The sequence below is a fragment of the Diadema antillarum genome, unplaced genomic scaffold, assembly GCF_040938485.1.
Source record: "Diadema antillarum isolate AM-2024a unplaced genomic scaffold, OU_Dant_1.0 seq00000032_RagTag, whole genome shotgun sequence".
NCBI classification, from domain to species: domain Eukaryota; kingdom Metazoa; phylum Echinodermata; class Echinoidea; order Diadematoida; family Diadematidae; genus Diadema; species Diadema antillarum.
The window spans coordinates 67,281-87,515 of NW_027271148.1; the positions used below are offsets into that span (position 1 = coordinate 67,281).

A 20,235-nucleotide genomic window follows, 5' to 3' on the forward strand; every position below is an offset into this window, starting at 1 on the left:
TGTTCTGGTCATTATGCGAGTCTTCGATGGTTAGGCGTTTGACTTTTCTCCTAGTGAAATCGATAAACCGCCTCTCCGCCTCCTCCTCCATTATGGGGTCAATGTTTTTCTGTATAATCGCATGTTGAGACTAGGAGAGCCTACGCAGTAAGCTTATCTCCCTCACCTTCTTGTTTTCTAGTCTCTCTATATCTATAGCACTCTTTCTACCCCTCTTTCACTCGCACACATAATGATGTGGACATTTCCACAGAATTTCCACACTTTTTTTTCGTTTTGGCATAAATTTCAATAGATTGCTTGTTTGAAGCAATTTGAGGGCAAGGTCATCCCTCATTTTCGTGTTCTAGAAGATATTGTATTGGGGGTAATGCACATTGGAAACAAAAACAAAAACAAAAACAAAAACATCCCTGAAACGTACCCTTAATACTGTGGAAATGCCCAAGTCCATTAATTTACACAGCTGTGCCCATCTTGGTATTTTTATATTATATATCAATATTGTATCCGTTTCCATTTTTCGTCACGAGAGAAATAAAAAAAAAATAGTGCGTATAAATCGCTGCACAGCATCGTGAATGTTTCCTAGTGGTTTTTTTTTTTCGCGATCAACATTCGCAGAACACTGGCTGAACTGAAGATCAGTTAATAAAATGGCATTGTTCTCTCACGAAAGATAAACAATATTCTTACAAAGACGCCATCAAGTCTCATTAAAATGATCATGCTTGGAAACTTTATCTAAGTCATGCTTGTCCTTTGTGCTAGAGAAAAGTTCAAACTTAATCGAATTAATCTCTCTCGCAAGATGTCCATGATGCCCTTGTAGACGTGCATCGATTAAGCTTCTACCTTGAAGATTACCCACATCTCAAATGTTTTAATCTCTCACATAATCCCTGGCCTATCGTATATGTTGGCCATAAACAAGATCATCGAGATCGTAGCTGCACCTGAAATCGACTGGCACAAGAACCTCATGACACCTGCGGCATTAACGTCATTTCGACATCTATCTATCTTCTCAATATAATCATGTTTTGGCTGCACCTCCGAAAATATTTTTCTTGCCCGTCGCTACAACAAACAAAAAATCTTTGACAAAACACGCTGCGAAAATATTTGCCTGACACTTTCGCTGCGCTGTGGGATAGGGAAAGAACGAAGCACGAATGTGATTGTATTTTTCCTCGATGACACACATTTAAAGTTATTCTGATTACATCTATTTGTACAGAACTTAATCTGGTAGCTATTAACGGATATCTGACGCAAGCATGCGTAGGCGCCAAAACATGCAGTCAGAGCAATTCAAGCAGATTACAACATACATTGGGGAATAGAGTATAATTACAAACAAAGATCACACACGATGCAAGTCACCGAATTCAGGTTTTACGCATTATACAGCACAGCAGGCATAACAAGAATTATACAAATAGCACTGGTATGGCAATGGGCTACATGTATCTTTTGTGAACGCTAGCATGTATATAGGCCCTGCATACATTCATATGGGCTATTGCATGTATGAATTAAATTTATAAAATCAATTCATGTTACAATCAACGCCTTGCGTTTCTGTTCGTCATGCTTTCTGTGGAAATGTCTTACCCCCCCCCCCCAAAAAAAAAAAAAACACCACAAACTTAAAACTTGCTGAATCTACTTTTCACGTTCAAAAAGAAAATACAGATATTGTTTTTCTTTATGGGGGGGGGGGTCTGGAAAGTCTCAGAAAACCTTTGAATATTGGATTTAAGATGCCGCTTGCAACCTGAATGCATTATGAATCTGGCACATTGATCGACGCACTTATGATAAGATGCTCACACTCCGAGTCACAGTGTAGATATGTACGCAAGGCATGTAGTGCTGTATACGTGCAAAACACCTCATGACCACTTTCATCAATGGCCCCATGGAAAACATTTCAATCAGGCTCGTACCCCCTTTATAGTGATCTCAGCAAGCTTTATGTTTCACTAAAAACTTGGTGCATTGTTATAATTACCATTATCAGTTTAATTGTTAATATCATCATCATCGTCGTTATTGTCATTTTCATCATTTAGTCTCTTGTATAGTGGAATATTGTTATTACTATTTTTACCATCATTATTATCATTTTGCTTAAATAGACGCTCTACCGTCAATGAAGTTGCCGCTTAACCACAGCGATTACACGGAAGAATGCTTGTGGATTGAGAGTATCAACTATGATTAATAGAAGGAGATACGTTTTCAGCGATTTGAATTGGTCGCTATAGAGCGAATGCTATAATATTGGCAGATTATAGTGAGAAGTATCATTGCATTCCTAAAATGCTGCTACAGTTGATTGTATAGATGACGATATAGAGACATAACAAGTTATTTATCATCATAGGTTTGCTTGGATTAAAGCTATCATCTTGGTTTGATATTTTTGAATCTATTTTTCTTCAGGTCACAGTCAGAACTGTTAGCGTCTTCTCTATTTTTTAATGAGAAGTAGTAGTTTGTTTACCCAACTTAGTCATTAAATTGCTTAACATTCAAATTTCATTCTATAGCCTCTAAAATGAAATGTTATTGCACACGACATGCAAGATCCAACATAATTATGTAGTTCTATTTTCCTTTCGCACAGAGGCAATTCCCGATGATTTCGATGTAAATTTGTTTGAAAATTATGTTTGTATAAACGTTAACTTAAACACTACAAGTTCTAACAAAAGGAAAAAAACACAAAATAAGATGAAAAGCAAATTCGCATTCAAAATTCCTATAGAAATGTTACCAGAGAATACATATCATTTTATTCATGAAAGTCTTACTTTTGCAAAAGCTTCTTCCCTTAAAAGAAACCTTTACTGACATTTTCTACTTATCTGATAATTCTAATCTACATTTTTTGATGCCTACAACTGGAAAGAGAGGATTCTAAAACCCAGGATAAGCCTGTAATGATTTTTTGAAAAAAGTGAAAACGAGCAAGCCAAGGAACGATCCACACAATTTGGCATACGTCACAGGTGCCAACCTCCGACTTTAGTAAAACGAACTACACATGTCAATTTACTGATGAAATCTCACACGAAGTACTGCAAAAACTGTTATTTAGTAAAATTGCAATATGGAGCTGAAATAAACATGTTAAACAATATACATTAATTTCTAAAAGGAATCTCTTCAAAAGCCTTTTATTTAGATCAAATTTGTGGGGAATATTCCAGATATGCAAAATGAAATTGGCATCATTGTCCGAACGTGCTGCCCATAGAAAACTGTGTGTAAGTAACGTTGCACTAACTATGCATTGATGATGAGCGATAATGGTTCGACATCACAGTTCAAACTATGTAACGAAGATGAGGACTGCGTGATTCTTAAAATCTAAATCCAAAAAATAGTCAACGGCAATCACGGTTTACGCCTAGTTAGAAGAAAACGGCACTCAGTACATAATTATAGACTCTAGACTAGAACTAGGACTAGGACTAGTGAGCAGTCAAGGACCGAGAAGATTCTACTCGCCGCCCCGTCGACAGCTGTACGTGCACAGCGCTAATAATAGGCACAGCGTAAACGGTTTAGTATGCAATACATACCCCTGCTGCCAGAACTTGAAGAAAGTCCAGACGAAAGTCCAGACTCCTGGGTCTAGCGTTGCCGCTAGATCTAGGCCCTTGTGCTGCAGGCCCTGTTGTTTCTGTGCTGAATTTTGCAGGTAAGGTATCTGCTTTATGGATTTTCAATGTTTTTGTAATCGAGATAAATCTCATGGTGGTCGTATTAACACCAAGGACTAACTTAGATCTAGTTTTAGTAGGACCCACAGCACATACCTCGGAAGAGTGGCCTGACCACGTAGATACAAACAGTGCCTCCGCTTCGCGATCCAAGCGCTGGTGTAGGCATAGTGCTAGAGTACTTCCGTATCCATGTAGATATCTCAAAATTCACTTAACCAAATTGCACCAAAACCACAAGAAATATTTTATGACTCATGTCCACTTGCTCACGCTAATTGGAACCAAATCGCAAGTCGGGAAGCGTAAGTGAAGTTGTCGACTTTCCTGTCGTCGCTAAAAACAATCTGCTCTGTACGACTAAACAAGAGTGATCGCGGCGTAGTAGCCCTACTTGCCTGCGCACGCACAGACTGAAGTTAGCCATCTAATATCATGAGACAAATCTTTCAAGTAATCGGGAGCGAAAAATCAATTTATAAATCATTTGAGTTAAGTTGAATGGAAAATATAGTTCGTACATCACACAAATCGCCAAAATCATGAGATTTTTTAGTTTAGTTCCCGCGCAAATTTCCCGTTCGCACAGTACTAGTCGGCTAACTTCAGTTCTAGATTGTGCATGTCGCGTTTACCAAGATCTCTCGCGAAGAGTGAGTTTTTTTTTTTTGAGTGACAACTTGAAAATCAGCGTCAATATTGATACTTCTCGATTACCGATTTCGTTCAAATATAATACAGTATTTTAAAATATGCTTAGAAGTATATCCTGTAATTTTGGTGCGATTTGGTTCAGCGAAATTTGAGACAGCTGCATGGATAGGACAGTACACAAGTGCCGCCTGCTAGCTAAATTGGGCCTAAGCGTCGTCTGCTACTCGGCACGATTTAACGCACGCGTATGAGAGGGCTTGTAATCAGTAATATATTTGGCACCTGTGACATCACGACATCCGGGCTCGTCAGTTCATTTGCATAATTCTCGCCCAAAAATTTCCATTTTCAAAATGAAATTACGGGCTAAATCGTTATGAAATTTTGATTCTGTTTGCACCTCTGGGTCTTTTAGAATTAAAAGAACAACATATAAAAAAATAAAAAACCGGTACAATGCCCTTTTAAGTGCAGACTTTCTGAGATATTTCTATGAAGATAGAGTCTACATTATTTGTTATATAAAAGCAGAACCTCAATTGTAACACCTGTGCTCAACTAATTGTCATGCATACACTGTCTCTGTCTTATTTACTCAAATGATTCATAGCAGCTTGTCTCCATTCTAAAGAGCTCTCGTTATGTCAGCAATCATTTTAACCTTAAAAAAGCGGGAAAAATCGTACGCCATGTAAGACACAACATATAGCACGATGGCAACAAACCAATGTACCGTTTCACGTCCGCTTCTCTACGCGCGTTCAGTTTGTACAATACCGTACGCTTCACGATAACTCTCTTATTACATTACGGCATGGCGCGTAATAGACCGAACAAATCAAACCACAGATCTTATTTGCAAAAATCGCTCGGATTGCAAAATTGACAGATCTCGCTGTCCCAGAGTTAACAGACGGAAATAAGGAAGAAGAGGAAAGCTCTCGGAAATTAATGTCGATAATTGAGTACGAACGGCGACGACGACAATGGCGAAACGCGAGACAGATGCAACGTATTCCCGATGGCTGCTTATCTGATAGAAAACTTGTACCTTGCAACTGAGAGCAGTGTTATGCGTATAGCTAGCACTAGGCGTTTCCATGTGTACCGCAGCAAACGTGGAGCGATGTGAATATTGAATAAGAGAAGGAGCATCTTTACCTTGTGAAAAGTGGGTCACTATTCATATGTGTTTTACTCGTGTAAGTAAGTGAATGGTTAAAGTAATAACAAATATTGGTTATAAATGACATAATCATATCCAGTAATGACAATTTAAACTTTGGACAATTGATTGAAACACAAATAGGACATTCATCCGAAACGAATAGGTTAACTACATACTGAAAATTGTCTTGTTTATATGTTATGATACATTGCTCACATAATTATACATTCATATATGTATATATATATATATATATATATATATGTATATATATACATATATATCCATTTCCAACAGAAACATATTCATTTCTACAGACAGAAACATATACAATTACTAGCGAAATTGATGTGTTTGCAATATACATGGTGGATTGTAGCTCAGTCCATAGGTTGACATAGATCATAAAAATCATGTTTCCACATGAGGTTGCAATCTTGTAATCTTGCAATGAGGTTGCCATCTTTATACAGCACATGGCTGCTTTGTTGGTTTTGTTTGTTTTATTTTTGGGTTTTTTTTTCGCAATTCCAAGTACGTATCCCGTGATTTCTCCTCACTTCATTGAGCCGTTCATCACTTATTTTTTTCTCTGTTTTTTCCCTAACATGCACAATTCCATATACCTCCATAACCCAACAAAACTATCTACGATCAGCGCAGTTGAAGAGTTATTGCGTTTGGATTCGGGCGCATATTTCATCAAATATGAACTCTATATTTGTGTGATATAAGATACAATCTGTTATCCCGCAATGCCTGTTAAGGGCTTGGATCTATCTGTAACATCTCGATGGGTCTCATGGTTACTGTACTCACAGTTCTGCCTTGACGAAACGACGCTCGAGTAAAAAACGAGATTATAATCTTCCCTCGATGTCAACTCACAACAAATATTAGCCATGCGAAAGGCAAAGGGTGTTCGGAACCAGTTGCATGCAAAAGTCGGTGCAATAGGACACCAACCAGGCGAAGGTCTAATATGCTGAATTTAAATTGCGCCTTGCGTTCCTTAAACCCATGTAGAATGCTAAGTTGTTCTCTGGATTAGAATTTGAGAACTTGAGCAATTTTGAACTTCAGGAAAATGCTGCCTTTTGAATCTGTTATCATCTACTTATAATGGTTAGCTGTCTGTAATAGAATAAGTTTGACATAAATTGTCTTCTTCAGTCCACAAAGTACCATTTATTTTTAGCTCGTTTTTTCTTTTTATTATTCATTTATCATCAAAGAGACATGACGTATGACTAGTGATTTTGCTTCAGTGAAGTATTTTGTATCTTGTTTGACCTGAAATAAAACATCTTGTAGGCTTTAACAAACTTATGGATGGTCATATGGCAAGATTTGTTTTTAATCATATACACTAAATTGAGTTTACGGAATCAAAACATAATCCTTCACGCATAACGAATAAGATGATGTGTCTGACAGGGCCCCCATTTCATTTGCATCAGTCTCATTTTGTCAGAACTTTAACAAACATAACTTGCAAAGGATAAAGGTGAGAAAAAACGAGAAAAAGAAAGGAAGGGATGGAGGAAAGAAATATGTTTGCCATATAAAGAGACAAACCCACATTGTGTTTCTTTGAGTACATATCTCATGCTGATAACAGGTGTATCTTGTACTCTTCAAACACCACTTCAAAATACAGTATATACATACAGTAGAGAGGGTTTCAAAATATGCAACATTCATTCTTCCCTACACGCATTGTATGCTGATACAATATTGATTTCATGTTTGTGTTATTATTTGCTCTGCCTCGGGGGTTAGCTACAACTTACTGTCGCGCCATGGTTTGGGCGTAAATAAACCGAAGTCAATCCAAGAAGAAGAATCACTTGACAGTTTGGTCACATGACACTGCCAAAATACGATATAACCTTATCGGGGTCACGCTCTCAAGAACAGGAACAACGATAATAGACCATCCCCACATGGAGAATATTATCATTGTCATAATGCAACAAAGTGACAATTTTCTTCTACTGATTTTTTTCTTTATATCTTAATAGTGCCCGTGCGCATTGCAGATATGAAATTATAAACAGTACTCATGTTTGATAATGATTCGCTTAATTTCCACTTGTGAATTAATAACCAAAAACATAGATATAGGTGTAATTGTTTTTGCTTCTTCCTGCTAATTTTCTTCTTCTGGTCATTATTACTGCCATAAGCCTTTTCATCACGTTGTTATGATTACAATTGGTAGTATCAATAACAGTATTAGCAGCAGAATTATGTTCATCATCATCATTATTAAAATTTTGTTTTCATCAGTTTACTTTATAAGTTGCATCAAGTGCAACGAGTCATGTGAATATAGGGCTTATTGTTATGTTTGTGGTACATATATTCCCAGAGAATGTTCGAAATTGATGGTGAAATCTTGCATGCATCACACACAATTACAAGTCCACAGGCTTATATCTGTATTCGTACGCTTCCATTATTTTTTTGCTTTTGTTTATTCATTATTATCTAGTACTTTGTTCGATGAAAAAAAAAAGAAGAATGTGATAAGCAGGTCACAAAAGTGTCACTATCATGACAGCATACGAATGTCTCGCCACAAAATTCCCTGACTCATGGTAACCAACTGAGCAAAATTTAAAAGTGATACTAAACACTTATTTTAAAACAATTCCTTTCTTTGTATGTGTGTTGGGCTGTACGAAAAATATTGGCGACAAACTTGTGAAACTGTGCCACTACAAACACTACAACGATTCCTTAAAATTGAGTATAGTGTGGCTCATGGAAAACGGAGTTTGTAACCATCGAGACACGACAAATTCCGCCACGATACACATACCATCTACCAGTGCAAGTGAAACACTTGTGGACCATCACGAATTTATTACTACCGTATAGGCAGTGATACCAAGGAAACGGCCACTCATAATTGACCATTCGCTATTCTTCTGCTGAGCGTCGGTGGTTTTCTTCCCCACGTGTTGCAAATCGAAACCCAATGCCAAGAATATTTACGATTAAAACAAAACGGAATGTCATTGCTTTATTATACAGTGCATCGACTGCTGGCTACTATTTCTATCTAACTTGTTTTATCATTCATTGGAATTCATTGGTAAGGTCAGAATGTAACATATTATAGATGTTGATAACACAGCGCGGGAAATTCTGAAAAAATAAGCGAAATTCGAAGGTGACTCACCGTCCGGGAAAAGAGCTCGCATCTTGAGGTAGCTAGTGGTGAGACGGATGATGGAGGCCTTGTCGAGCTGCGTGGTGATCGCCGACGGTAGAGGCAGGAGCTTGGCGAGCTCGAAGAACTCGGCGTTCTCCTTCTCGCGTCGAGTACGAGCGGCGTTCTTCGACTTCTCCTTCATGGCGACCGCTCACCTGGTGGACGTGGTCGGGCGACCAGAGAAAGACACGACTGAAGTCAATTCATTTCTCTTGTTTCTATATGACATAATCTTGTGTGTTAACTTCAAGTATATTATTTGTGATAAGCAGCTTATTGATATGACTCTTTGCACACATAAAATAGTGTGTACAATACAACGCAAAGTAGTACATAATCTATATGTAACACACAATGATACTTCTTTGCTCTTCTACAATCTTACATTACATTATGACAATGATGATGATTTATACAAAGAGATAAAGAGAAAAAAGCAGGGAATGCTATCGTAACAAAAGACATTTTGACATAGTTCTATGACTAAGGAAATGTGTATATGCAAGTCAACATTCCCCGCGTGTTGTGTTATCAAGATTATGTGAATATATACCTAGAGTTAGGATTTACAACTGCCCTTGTCATTTTACCAATGTGTTCTAAAGGCAAACATTTCATCTGGACAGGACCGGCATTGAAGCAACAAAAATATTGTGTAATATTATATTGTCATTACAATGCCATAACATGTTTGATAAAACTAAATATGTGTAATGTCAGAAAATACATGCACATCATCCTCTATAATGCCAAAAACAAAATGCAGAAAAACAGAAGAGGTTACTGCTTCATCTCGAAAATAATTCTCACCATCGACGAACAGAAAGCTTAAGCGCGGTTGCTGATATACAATGTCGCAACATCAAATTCAGTTTCAACAAAGCATTAGTGATATAAAAACAGCCGTACAGACATTCCACGTGATGAACAATATAGAGGAATTCCTACAATGTCCTTTTGACCATGGACATAACTTTACATGGCAAAACCACGTCTGGAATACGCGTCCAAAAATATGACTGCACTTATTTTTTTCTAAAGGGAATTCCAAGGGTGATAATTACAAACACCTGTTCTTCTTGGCGAAAACAAAAGAAGTCGGGGGGGGGGATGGTTTTAAAAAAATCAATATTGTTGTTGCTTGTTTTCATTGTCTGGAAATGTGACATTCATCTTACGATGTGAAGAATTTTCATTGTGCTAAATGACTGGTTGATTCTACAGTACATTATGACTATTTTGTTTGTATAACAACTTTGCTGTGAATTTCGTCATTTTTTTTTATTGTTTACCTTACTTGACTGAGTTATCTTCATAGGCAGGGCGTGACTTAAGTTTGGCATACATACGATATTGGTTTTTTTTTTTTCATATATTGCAGAAATAGAAAATACTTATGGTTACAAGTGTTGAAGAAGTAATCATACCTTAAACTACGGTATTTTTGATACCTACATTGTACATCAACAAGATCAAAATGTAATTATGTCAGTAAATATACTTTTTTTCATTTTGAATAACCATTTATCATCAAGGAGAAAATGTTTTCTACCTTAGCTTTTTCACGTTTAAAGGCATTGTACGTATACTAGACTTTTTTGAACTTTAAATCATTACTTTTGTGCAAGATGATCAATCGAATCTTTAAACAATGACACCTAACAACAATAAAAGATAGATCCGTTTTTCTAAGAGTATAATATTTTCGGATGACATATAGCAACATAAAGTGATGGTCGAATAAGCTACTAGATAGCTTTTTAGATACATACAGTTTAATAACACAATAAGTGTAGATATGCACAGACATACTCTGGAGTTTCTCAGTTCATCAAATATTGTTTGACGGTACACGGTTCGGAACATATAATAATCTGCTGGCACCGGGTCGCACTCTCTACTCAACTGTTCATTTCTTTGATCACATTGGGTATCAGATAAAGATTCTCCGAGTATAAGTCGCACAAAAGTCACAATCTGTTACTAGTCCCACATAGTAAAGATCGTGTACAGATTGCATTGTGCCCAAGTCCAAAGGAGACGGCCAACACAACAGACACATAAAAGGCACAGAAACAAGAAGAAGACAACGGTATCATTATGTGTTGCCGACCCCTCAACAGATGTCGCCAATGGTCTCGATCAATCAAAACTGACTTACTTCTGTCACGGTGGCTGGAACTTGTACCTTTTTGTTTTCTTTCAATGCGTTTTATACCTCGTCAAAAGACGGACTTGAAAAGGGTTTCGTCATCGGACTCTTTATACCATCTCGCATACAATGATACAGGAAACAGATAACTGATTTTTTTTAATTTCTTTTTGATAGAGAGAGAGAGAGAGAGAGAGAGAGAGAGAACGGAGAGATTGAGAGAAGGGGAGAGAGTAGCAGATTGCCAATATCAAAAGAAACTTGCTGAGCATACATGAGTTGCGTTCATACATTGGCAGTGGGAATATCAATTGTCACTGAAATCATGTTCATTGAAAGAGTAAGCAATAACAAATATATATCAAAATATGTTACTTCAAGCAAGAGCGTCCTCGACACAAACTTGAACAAAAACTTCACTTCTGTATTCAATTGTTGCTTCTATACCTACACCACCATAGAGAGAGTTATAAATTCATTTCTCGTCCGATTTGATTCCCTCTGAATGGCAAGAAATATGTCATAATCGATTTCGAAGAAAACAACCCATAGAGAAAGACTAGATGCGATTCGTAGAACATAGAAAAGAGCATGAAGAATAATAAGAGATATTACCGGGAAAACTAATGCCTTGCAAACCTAGAACCAGAACATACCCTGTAAGGGAAACGTCAGTATAGGACTATCACTATACATAGTTACATTAAAGAGGAAATTGTTCTCCAATAGGTCAAACTAGCTGCATAGTAAAATCATTTTTTTTTTGTAGCATTTACTGACGTTCGTTTCTCTTGATCAGAGGAGATATAAATGGGTTGATATTCACAACTCACACATTCCCTTTCATATTCAGTATTCATTATCATACAACACAAAATATTGTAGACTGGAAATGAAGTTAAATGCCGTCAGACGTTTGTGTTGCACTAACATTACCGTTACATATCTCTGTAGACACAATTTAAGAATACTGTATAATTATATACATATTATACGAAACAACAACAACAACAACAACAACAAAAAGAAACAACAAAATAGCAATCATTTTTTGTGTGTGTGTGTGTGTTTGAACTGTCCAATACCGGAGGTACTACAATTCGTCTAGATTTAAACATGATCGTAGTCATGACTATTGATATCATTATTTCATCAACTGCAAATTTATTTATAGAATTAAGTCCTGATTAAAAGGGAACCGGCTGTTTATGCAACAGTATACCTACAAAAAAGCGGTAATAACAATTATGTTGTTAGAACCGTTTCTGCTGTATACCGAGGTCACGGCCTCTAGCGGCTTGCTCGTATCTGCAGCAGCCCGACTCTCCCCGTACACGCTCACGCTAGAGTGGCCTTGGAACATAATAGCGAGCCACGCTTCCCCCATCGTGTAAAAAAACTGTTGCTTCCTATATACTCCTCTCGTGGTATTCAAGTCAAGATCACTTGAATTGATTTTTTCCCCTCTTTGTCAAACGATGATTTAATTCATCAAAAGTAACAAAAGAAAGAGTTTACTGGTACGTGAGCAAAGATTAATCTTACTCGACTGGCTGTAACGACATATTCTGACGTCATTCGAAACTGTTGCACACAACGCAAATTATTCAACTTGATACAAATTCGATTTTTACATAAAAGAACTTCATCGACAATTTTAAGAGTTTACATGGTTGTAGAAAATCACTTTGACAAACAGAAAGGTCATGAACGTATAACCCGAGGGAACTGCAAGTTAGCTCATAGCTTTCCACAAGCTTTCTGGGTGATTCCAAATTTGAAAAGTAATATGAAAGTAGTGTTATTCTTCATTCATTGTTCCAAATAAAAAGTTATGTTTTGGAAAACAAAAGTATAAACATTGTAGGAAGCAAATAAGAGAATTAACTTGAAGCCACAACGATCCTCATTTCTAGTCGGCATGTAGTAGAGAAATAATGGACTAATTATCTGGCGATTCCATTTCGACACATTTATGTTCCCTCTTTCAAAAATAAAGCAATTCCAATTTCTAATTGTTGTTGTTTTTTCCTTTATATAATTATTGTTGTTGAGTTTGGATTTTTTTTCTTTTTATGTCAATAATTTCAAACGGTCTAGTTCATTCAACTTGAATCTTATCAACAATACTCTTTATGGGACAAAAATATTCTAAAGTACTTTGTCAGGCAATTCGTGTCCCAAAATTATGAGAAACACGATCAGTCTATTAATTCGTCAAGAATGATAATTGTCAGTAATGTTTTTTAAGAGAATACAAAGAAGTTTACGTGATTTTGACATTTGAAAGCGCAAAATGTGGAAAATCCGTGGTACTTATCGATAATCACATGGTAAAAAAGGAAAGTTTATAAACAATCATTTGAGTATGAGTTATAAAAAGCGGATAAAATATGACATAAATATAATGACAGCAAAAGCACTGAACTGGTGTGTTCCATGCTATATCCCTAACCACATAAGAAAAAGAGGAAAACTTTGTCCATCAATAAATGTATTCTTTTTTTATTTATAGCTATCATGTTTATAATCTTGACTCAGGAATTTTGATGTTTATACAACAGTAAGAGTAAGATAATTTCATTCACATGCAAACGTAATGGTTACCGACTATGCATTATACAGATTCACAACCAACCAAGAATATACGAATATATGACTTGTTGAATTGGTTATTATTGTAATGAGATTGATATTGATAATTATTACCTCTATAGATAGAGAGGATATGGGATACCACGAGAAAGTGAAACTTATTGTGACAGCCGCTACCAACTTGGATGGTGTACTAGATTATCTCAGTGACTCATTTGCCGTACGTATAGTCTGGTCTCAAATAAAGCGCAACAGTTTCGAATTACACATTTCAACACGAAACAAGCCACTGGTTAATTCTTGTGGTATTTTGACAACACACCGTGTCTGATGAAATCATAACATCTTCACGCGGCATACAAAAACTTAAACGTGTCAGTTACACGAATGTCAAAATCGGATATGTCTACAGTAGGAAAATTGCATTATAGGGGAAACAATTTACAGGAAAAAGTACTTGAAAAGATAAAAAGAGGCAGGACTTTTTTAAACTCCTGATTCAAACAATATAATGACAAGCAAACAATATAATGACAAGTAGTGCACAAGTAACGAATCAAAGAAAAAGAAATCACCAACTTTTATCAATGCACTCCTACAAAGGGGGAAAAAATTACAAAGTGAGTGTTTTAATACAAGACGATTATTCATGTTGATGGAATATTGTTTTGAATGATTTAATCTGCTGACTCATTTGGTTTGTTTCGGTAATACTTTTGCGCTGTTTTCCCCCACTACAAATCAAATACAAAATCTTCGTCATCATATGTGCGTGAAGCAAAGTCACAAGTCAACGCTTATGTGTAAATGGCAGACAAAAAAAAAATCATGACAATTATTGCAACTGGCTACCTTATATGGACCCCGACGAAAACCAAACCGAGACATCCATAGCTTTTTGGCCCTGATTATCTGTCGACAATAAGAATGAAAAGTGAATGTTAACTGCCGCACAAAGGGACTTACCGTTTACACTCGGTGGATTCACAGAAACAGACGTAACGATGTCTTGTCTAATTATACTTAACACAGTCAATATGTTGCTTCACACATATATTATGTATGTCATAAATCCATGCTGAATTCAACGTCGCCGGGCTATGTACGAACAGTGAGCCCTCGTGAGAAAGGCAAATTCGAGCTAGTTCCGGCAGGTTAACACAGTGGCCCTGGCCGGGCTGTGCTTGGTTTCCTAAAATTCCAAATATCTGTCGGGGACAACAAGGAAACGGGGAGCGGGACGACAAATTTGTCGCTATTCAGTTTCCAACCAAGCCCCGGAAAAAAAAAATGCAACGGTCTTTGAAGTTCAGTTTGCTCCCTCGATGCCAACAAGAAAATAGCGAACAAAAGCAAAATTAAATATGACCCCTACTCGAACATTTAGCCTGAATAACGCAGGTTTGGCCTCTTCTGAATGGTTCGAACACGTCAAAAAATGTGGACGCCCAAGTTATGAATATATTTTGTTTCTCCTCACTGTATCGTGGTCTTTTGCTTCGCTGATATGTACTTCTGCCAGGGGACGTGTGGAGGTAGGGGAAAAAAATTGTAGAGGGGTGTTTAATAGAAAATGGTGCGACGATATCTGTTTCGCGCGAAGCACGAAGCTAGCAGCCAGCCGTGTCGTTCCCTCGGGGGGTTAAGCGTCCGCCACGCACGGGCGTCGAGCCGTTTACTGAGCCGCCCCCTTCGCTGCACTCGGCGCTCGCTGCTACACCGGCTTCCCGAGTACACCCGAAGCTCGTCAAAACCGTGATCGTATAATCTCTCTATATTCGGAGCAATATTCCACTCCTCAAAAATGACCAATTTCTCCTCACTCATAGCCTCGCCGATGGCAGTCTACTGGGTAGCTGCCCACACCAAGTCCGCATCAGTGTACCCCAAGTTGTAGCGACCAGCTCAGTGAAGCTATCTGTGATCACTTACGGTCGTCTTTTCGCCGGCCGACAAATTAATTCTCGCCTCTTTGGCATTCATCGCACCCCAGTGCCAAGAACCATGGCTCGTATGTCTCGTCCCGTCGCGCGGACGACTAAATCTCTCAAAAGAAGAAGAAAAAAAAAATCCCACGCCTTTGATACCAACACTTTCCACTCACACCAGATCATCAATAAACTCTTACGGTCCCCCCTGGTCCTCGACACCTCATACCCTGTCTTATTATCACTCTGTCTTTGTCTTCTAAGGGCCTCTTTTATTAGCAAGGACTTAGCGGCCGCTCTCGCCATTCCACCCACGTCTACCTGGCATACCGTACTACGCCAGGTAGACATTTACGGTGATAAATCTACGTAGAGGTCAGGCAACGTGTTGATATCTTTTGCCCACCTAGGCTTCCAGAGGTAAAGGTGTTTATATTACTGATATACTTTTTTTTTCCACCTGAACTCCAGGGATCTCACTTTATGACCGTTATCACCTTTAGCTAAGATGAAAAAAAAAATGAATTGAGTTCTACAGGCATTATCTACACAGACAAAATGTTGATTAGTAGGAGTACGCAACGCTGTGATAACGTTAATTGTGATCCATATTTCGTTGAAACTAATGATTCACAAAGAGGGAGAATATGTTGCTGGAAATAAAGTCTGAGATGACAGTAATTTTCTAAACTTTGCTGTGATAGAATGCAAATGAAAGTAAAATTTGGACTTCCATCAAAGAGCTGGTAATGAACATATTTGGTAAATCGGTCGAATTAACCTTCAACATATCCACATGGCAGATGTACCATGTACTCATTTTTGTCAACCGTTATCACTGCAAGTTTTCGTCAAAACTTAATTCCCTCCTTATCATGAAATAGGATCGCTTTAAAGTCATTTGCATGCACATGACGTGTGCCAAACTTTGATCTTTAACCCGGAGTCCTTTTTTATTCTCTCCCGTTACCCTCCCCACTCCTCTCCACCTTTTGATTTTCCTCCTCATATCCCATTATTTTATCATTTTTTCCTGCCACTTTTAACCAGGTCGACAATGAGGTTGATTACAGCTGAATGTACGTTCCTATTCGGCCTTGGCCCGACGAGTAATTTTACTTTCGGCAAGAGACGGACCAACACGTGCGGACCATCGGGCGCCCGCGGGCCCGATGTCTTCTCAATGTTCCGGGCAGGAGATTCCAACGTGGAAGACGAAGGAGGAGGAGAAGAAAACAGAATGGAAAGAAAAAGGACCCAACTTTCAAAGGGGTAAAGCACTGAAAAAAAAAGAGAGAATGAGAAATGAAAACAATATTCCACGTATCGGTGACCACTCGGGGAGCAGCAAAACAGACAGCGGTCCCGCCTGTGAGTCTACCGCAGATGTCTGGGCGAGACTATCACTGCCTAGCACCTGGGGGCTATGTGGGCTCTCTATTCCCCGATTCCACGTAGTTTTTTCTTCGTCCAAGACTTCACATTTCGAATTCTTCTTCAGTTCAGCAGAAAGATTATGGTTGAACGATCAATGTCCTATCTGCATGTCTCATTCAGCTTCTGCTAAAATGATTGACAATAAAAAGCCATACACATTATTTATCAGAATACAAAGTGAATATTACACGAAGGTTAACTTTTTACAATCTCGGACCTTTGACCTTTTTGTTTCAAACGAGAACTCCGGCCATCTTGCAGGTTTTCTAGCTGAGTTTTAGCACCACATTGTCCCAGATAGGAACCATTCACAGGTAGTCAGGAATACAGAGTTATCACAATACTTTACGCCAACGAACCAGGTCCACCTTTTCATGGCGGATGATTACGCAACAATGATAATGAAGCAAATTGTACGTCCGACATCATCGTGAATCCATACGGTACTCGAATGACGAGCTCGTGGTTAAACCAGTGATACGTTGTCCACATCGTGCAGTGTCGACAGTCTTCAGCCGAGGTCGATGATCACGGTGGTAGCAAACTATGACTGCGAGCCGTTGTGAAGTGCAAGGGATTGTTTTTAGAGACGTGTGTTTTCAGACTCGCACTGGTCCTGTCCCAGATGAGTTAGAAAGGAAACGGACGTGAAATCTAAACGGTTTCTGAAAAATGGGAAGTAGGAGAGAAAGTCGTACCGTAGTCCACCTTCATGAATTGATCAAATGACTTACCTTTACTTTTTTCCTCTCACACACACTCCCCTCCCTTTTTTACTGATTCCCAGCTCCGACGTGTTTCGGGATAGTCTTTTCCTTCTGCTCTACACCTAATCAGGCACAAAAATAAACAATAAATAATGCGCAGCACAGTCAAGGTGGCTTGGTCGTGCGTGTGTCTTCCCGCGAGAAACCTAGTTTGGGGAGTCCGCGAGTTGGTAGCAATTGGAACGTGAGGATTTCCTCGGCTGCTCAACTTGGAGTGGCCCGTTCCAGCATTGAAACCGCACGTAGTTTAAACGTGTGCAATCCCTTGGCTTGCCAAGTCCCCAAAAGCGCGGATTCGTCACGATTCTGTCGCGCCTACCCCGTTCGTCACAACTCATGTCTCGACGCTACACACGGAGGTGTGTTGACTCGGCGCAGACGACATAGTGGCCGGGGGTTTTCGCGTCACACACTGGCTGGGGGATGGCCGACCCAAAATAGAGGCATAGCAAACATCATTTCGGCTGGTCGGGAGAGAGAGTGAATACCGCAAGCTCAGATACCTTTAGGAAATCCTATGCACAGGCACGAATTCCTTACAGGGAGTTTTACGGCTAACAAATCAGGCTTGCTGTTCAAGAGAGCATCCTAAATGGCCATTTTCCGGCAAAAACACCGTGGGTTTCTTTTTCCTTTTAGCCGCGCATCTCGAGTTCAGCGCTGAAAAATTAGGCGATATTACATATTTCAGCTTTTTTTCCCCGTTTACACCAACCATCCTGCATTAAGCCTAATAGCACAGGGTAGAATAAAATTCATAGAGTTATAATACATAATTTATGAGGTGAGTGAAGAAAGAGGGAACATAAGAAAAGGAAGAAAGAGAGGGAAAGAGAAAGATGATACAAGGATAAAAGTTAACTCTCATTTTCAAAGTAAACCAATAGTATTCAACTTGTGAAATTATGTGTGCATAATAAGCTGTCAGTCATACGCAAATTAATGAGAGGGACACGTGTCAGTGGTTGACGCGCGCGCAAGTGGGCGGAGCAAACAGCGGTGAACGTACAATGCGGAGAGTGCGTTATCGACTGCTTGTGTTGACGAAAGCGACGTGTGCACGCCGCAGACCGTTGGCAGTGCGCCATGTTCATTAATATGTGTTAATTGAAGAGTCTTTATGCCGATCTTTGTTACGTAAGAGTTAAATTCGTTCAGGCTCTGCTGACACTGAACGTTAAGGCGAGGATTTGACTTTTCAATCTACATTTGGCACTATCGAATGAAGCTATGAAAGCAAAAGGAAACGTTTATTCTATAAATACACTGGAAGCTGAAGGTGACCAAAAAAACAAAGATATGGTCAAATTCCAAGTAAGCCATTTCATATCGATGAAGATGATGATTTTTCGTCTCCATTTTATTTTTTTTTAGTTAAAACAAAACGGAAAGAAATAAGGACAAAACACACCTGTATATTCATTAACCTTTGTTGTTGTTGTCGTTGCTGTTGTTCATTTCTTTCGCGGAGGAATTGGGATGTGCTTTTTTGACAGAAAGTTCACATCAATTTCGCACTGTAGCCTTTAACTCAGACATTTATCATGATTGCTGTCCCCCTTTTTATCATTCTAAATGCTTTATTTGCCCTCGGGTTTATTCAAGGGTATCACTGTCTCACAGATGAGTTGCCATAACTTATAAAAAGTTTGTACTATAGATCGTACAAAATGACAAGGGATGAGTTGCCAATACATTTACATTCAAATCAATCCACGCTTAAAAACCATCCACGCAAATGAAAGCCTAACAAATAACACCTATAATCAAATCACACACACAGTTCTGGCATGACTTGTCTTGCACCTACATATCACGCGCAAATATTCATACAACAACCATTGAGAACGTGTCACATGCATCAATTTTAAGCATCCCACGTAAAGAGAATTTTGTTTTGTGCATGAAATAACAATGGCAGCGTATTTGTCTGACCAAAATAAACAGATAAATAGATATATGAATACAACAAGTCTCAAAAATGATAATTCTAAGATTAGGGAAAGAACACACTACGCTTCACGTCGCTGTCAGATAAAAAAAAAGGTATCCCTCAATCAAGAGTTCAAATACCCTTCTCTGTCTGTTAATGTCTTATTAAGAATAAAAACAAAAGATACCAAGATTGTTCTAATACTCTTTTACAATCATACTCAGATAATGATGTCACAGGAAACTGCTCAGAGCGACATGAAAATTATATGGGCATGGGCAGATAGATATAAAACTCTCACCAATGTATTTGAATGGATTCTTGTGTACCTTAACCATACGTTTATAATACGAGTTATTGTAATTTAAAGATGATAACTAGGAATATTTTTATAAGTGTGTGGTTACTCAAGTTCACTCCCATCATGTGTCAACGACATACTGGCTTATATCAGCTGCTCATTCGTGAAAAGCTATACAGTATACTCCCGCTAAAACGCAGTCCTCGGGATCGTTTTCTTTCGGTGTATCGAAATTTCGTTTTAACCGAATAAATAAACAATAAAAACTCATAGGGTGGATAATGTTCGGCCTGAATTTTTACCTCGTTGTAATCCGAATTTCGTTATAATCGTGTTCGTT

General features: G+C 38.4%; 1 protein-coding gene across 1 annotated transcript in view; it reads right to left on the reverse strand.

The window, feature by feature from the left end:
* LOC139725306 (single-minded homolog 2-like) overlaps window positions 1-8,924 on the reverse strand; it is a gene marked incomplete at its 3' end in the record, with an annotated part of 73,204 nt that extends 64,280 nt beyond the window's left edge. Inside the window, exon 1 of the mRNA XM_071636395.1 lies at window positions 8,750-8,924. Coding sequence (XP_071492496.1) covers window positions 8,750-8,924 — 175 coding nt within the window. The remainder of the gene's footprint in view (window positions 1-8,749) is intronic.
* Window positions 8,925-20,235: the final 11,311 nt, after the last annotated feature.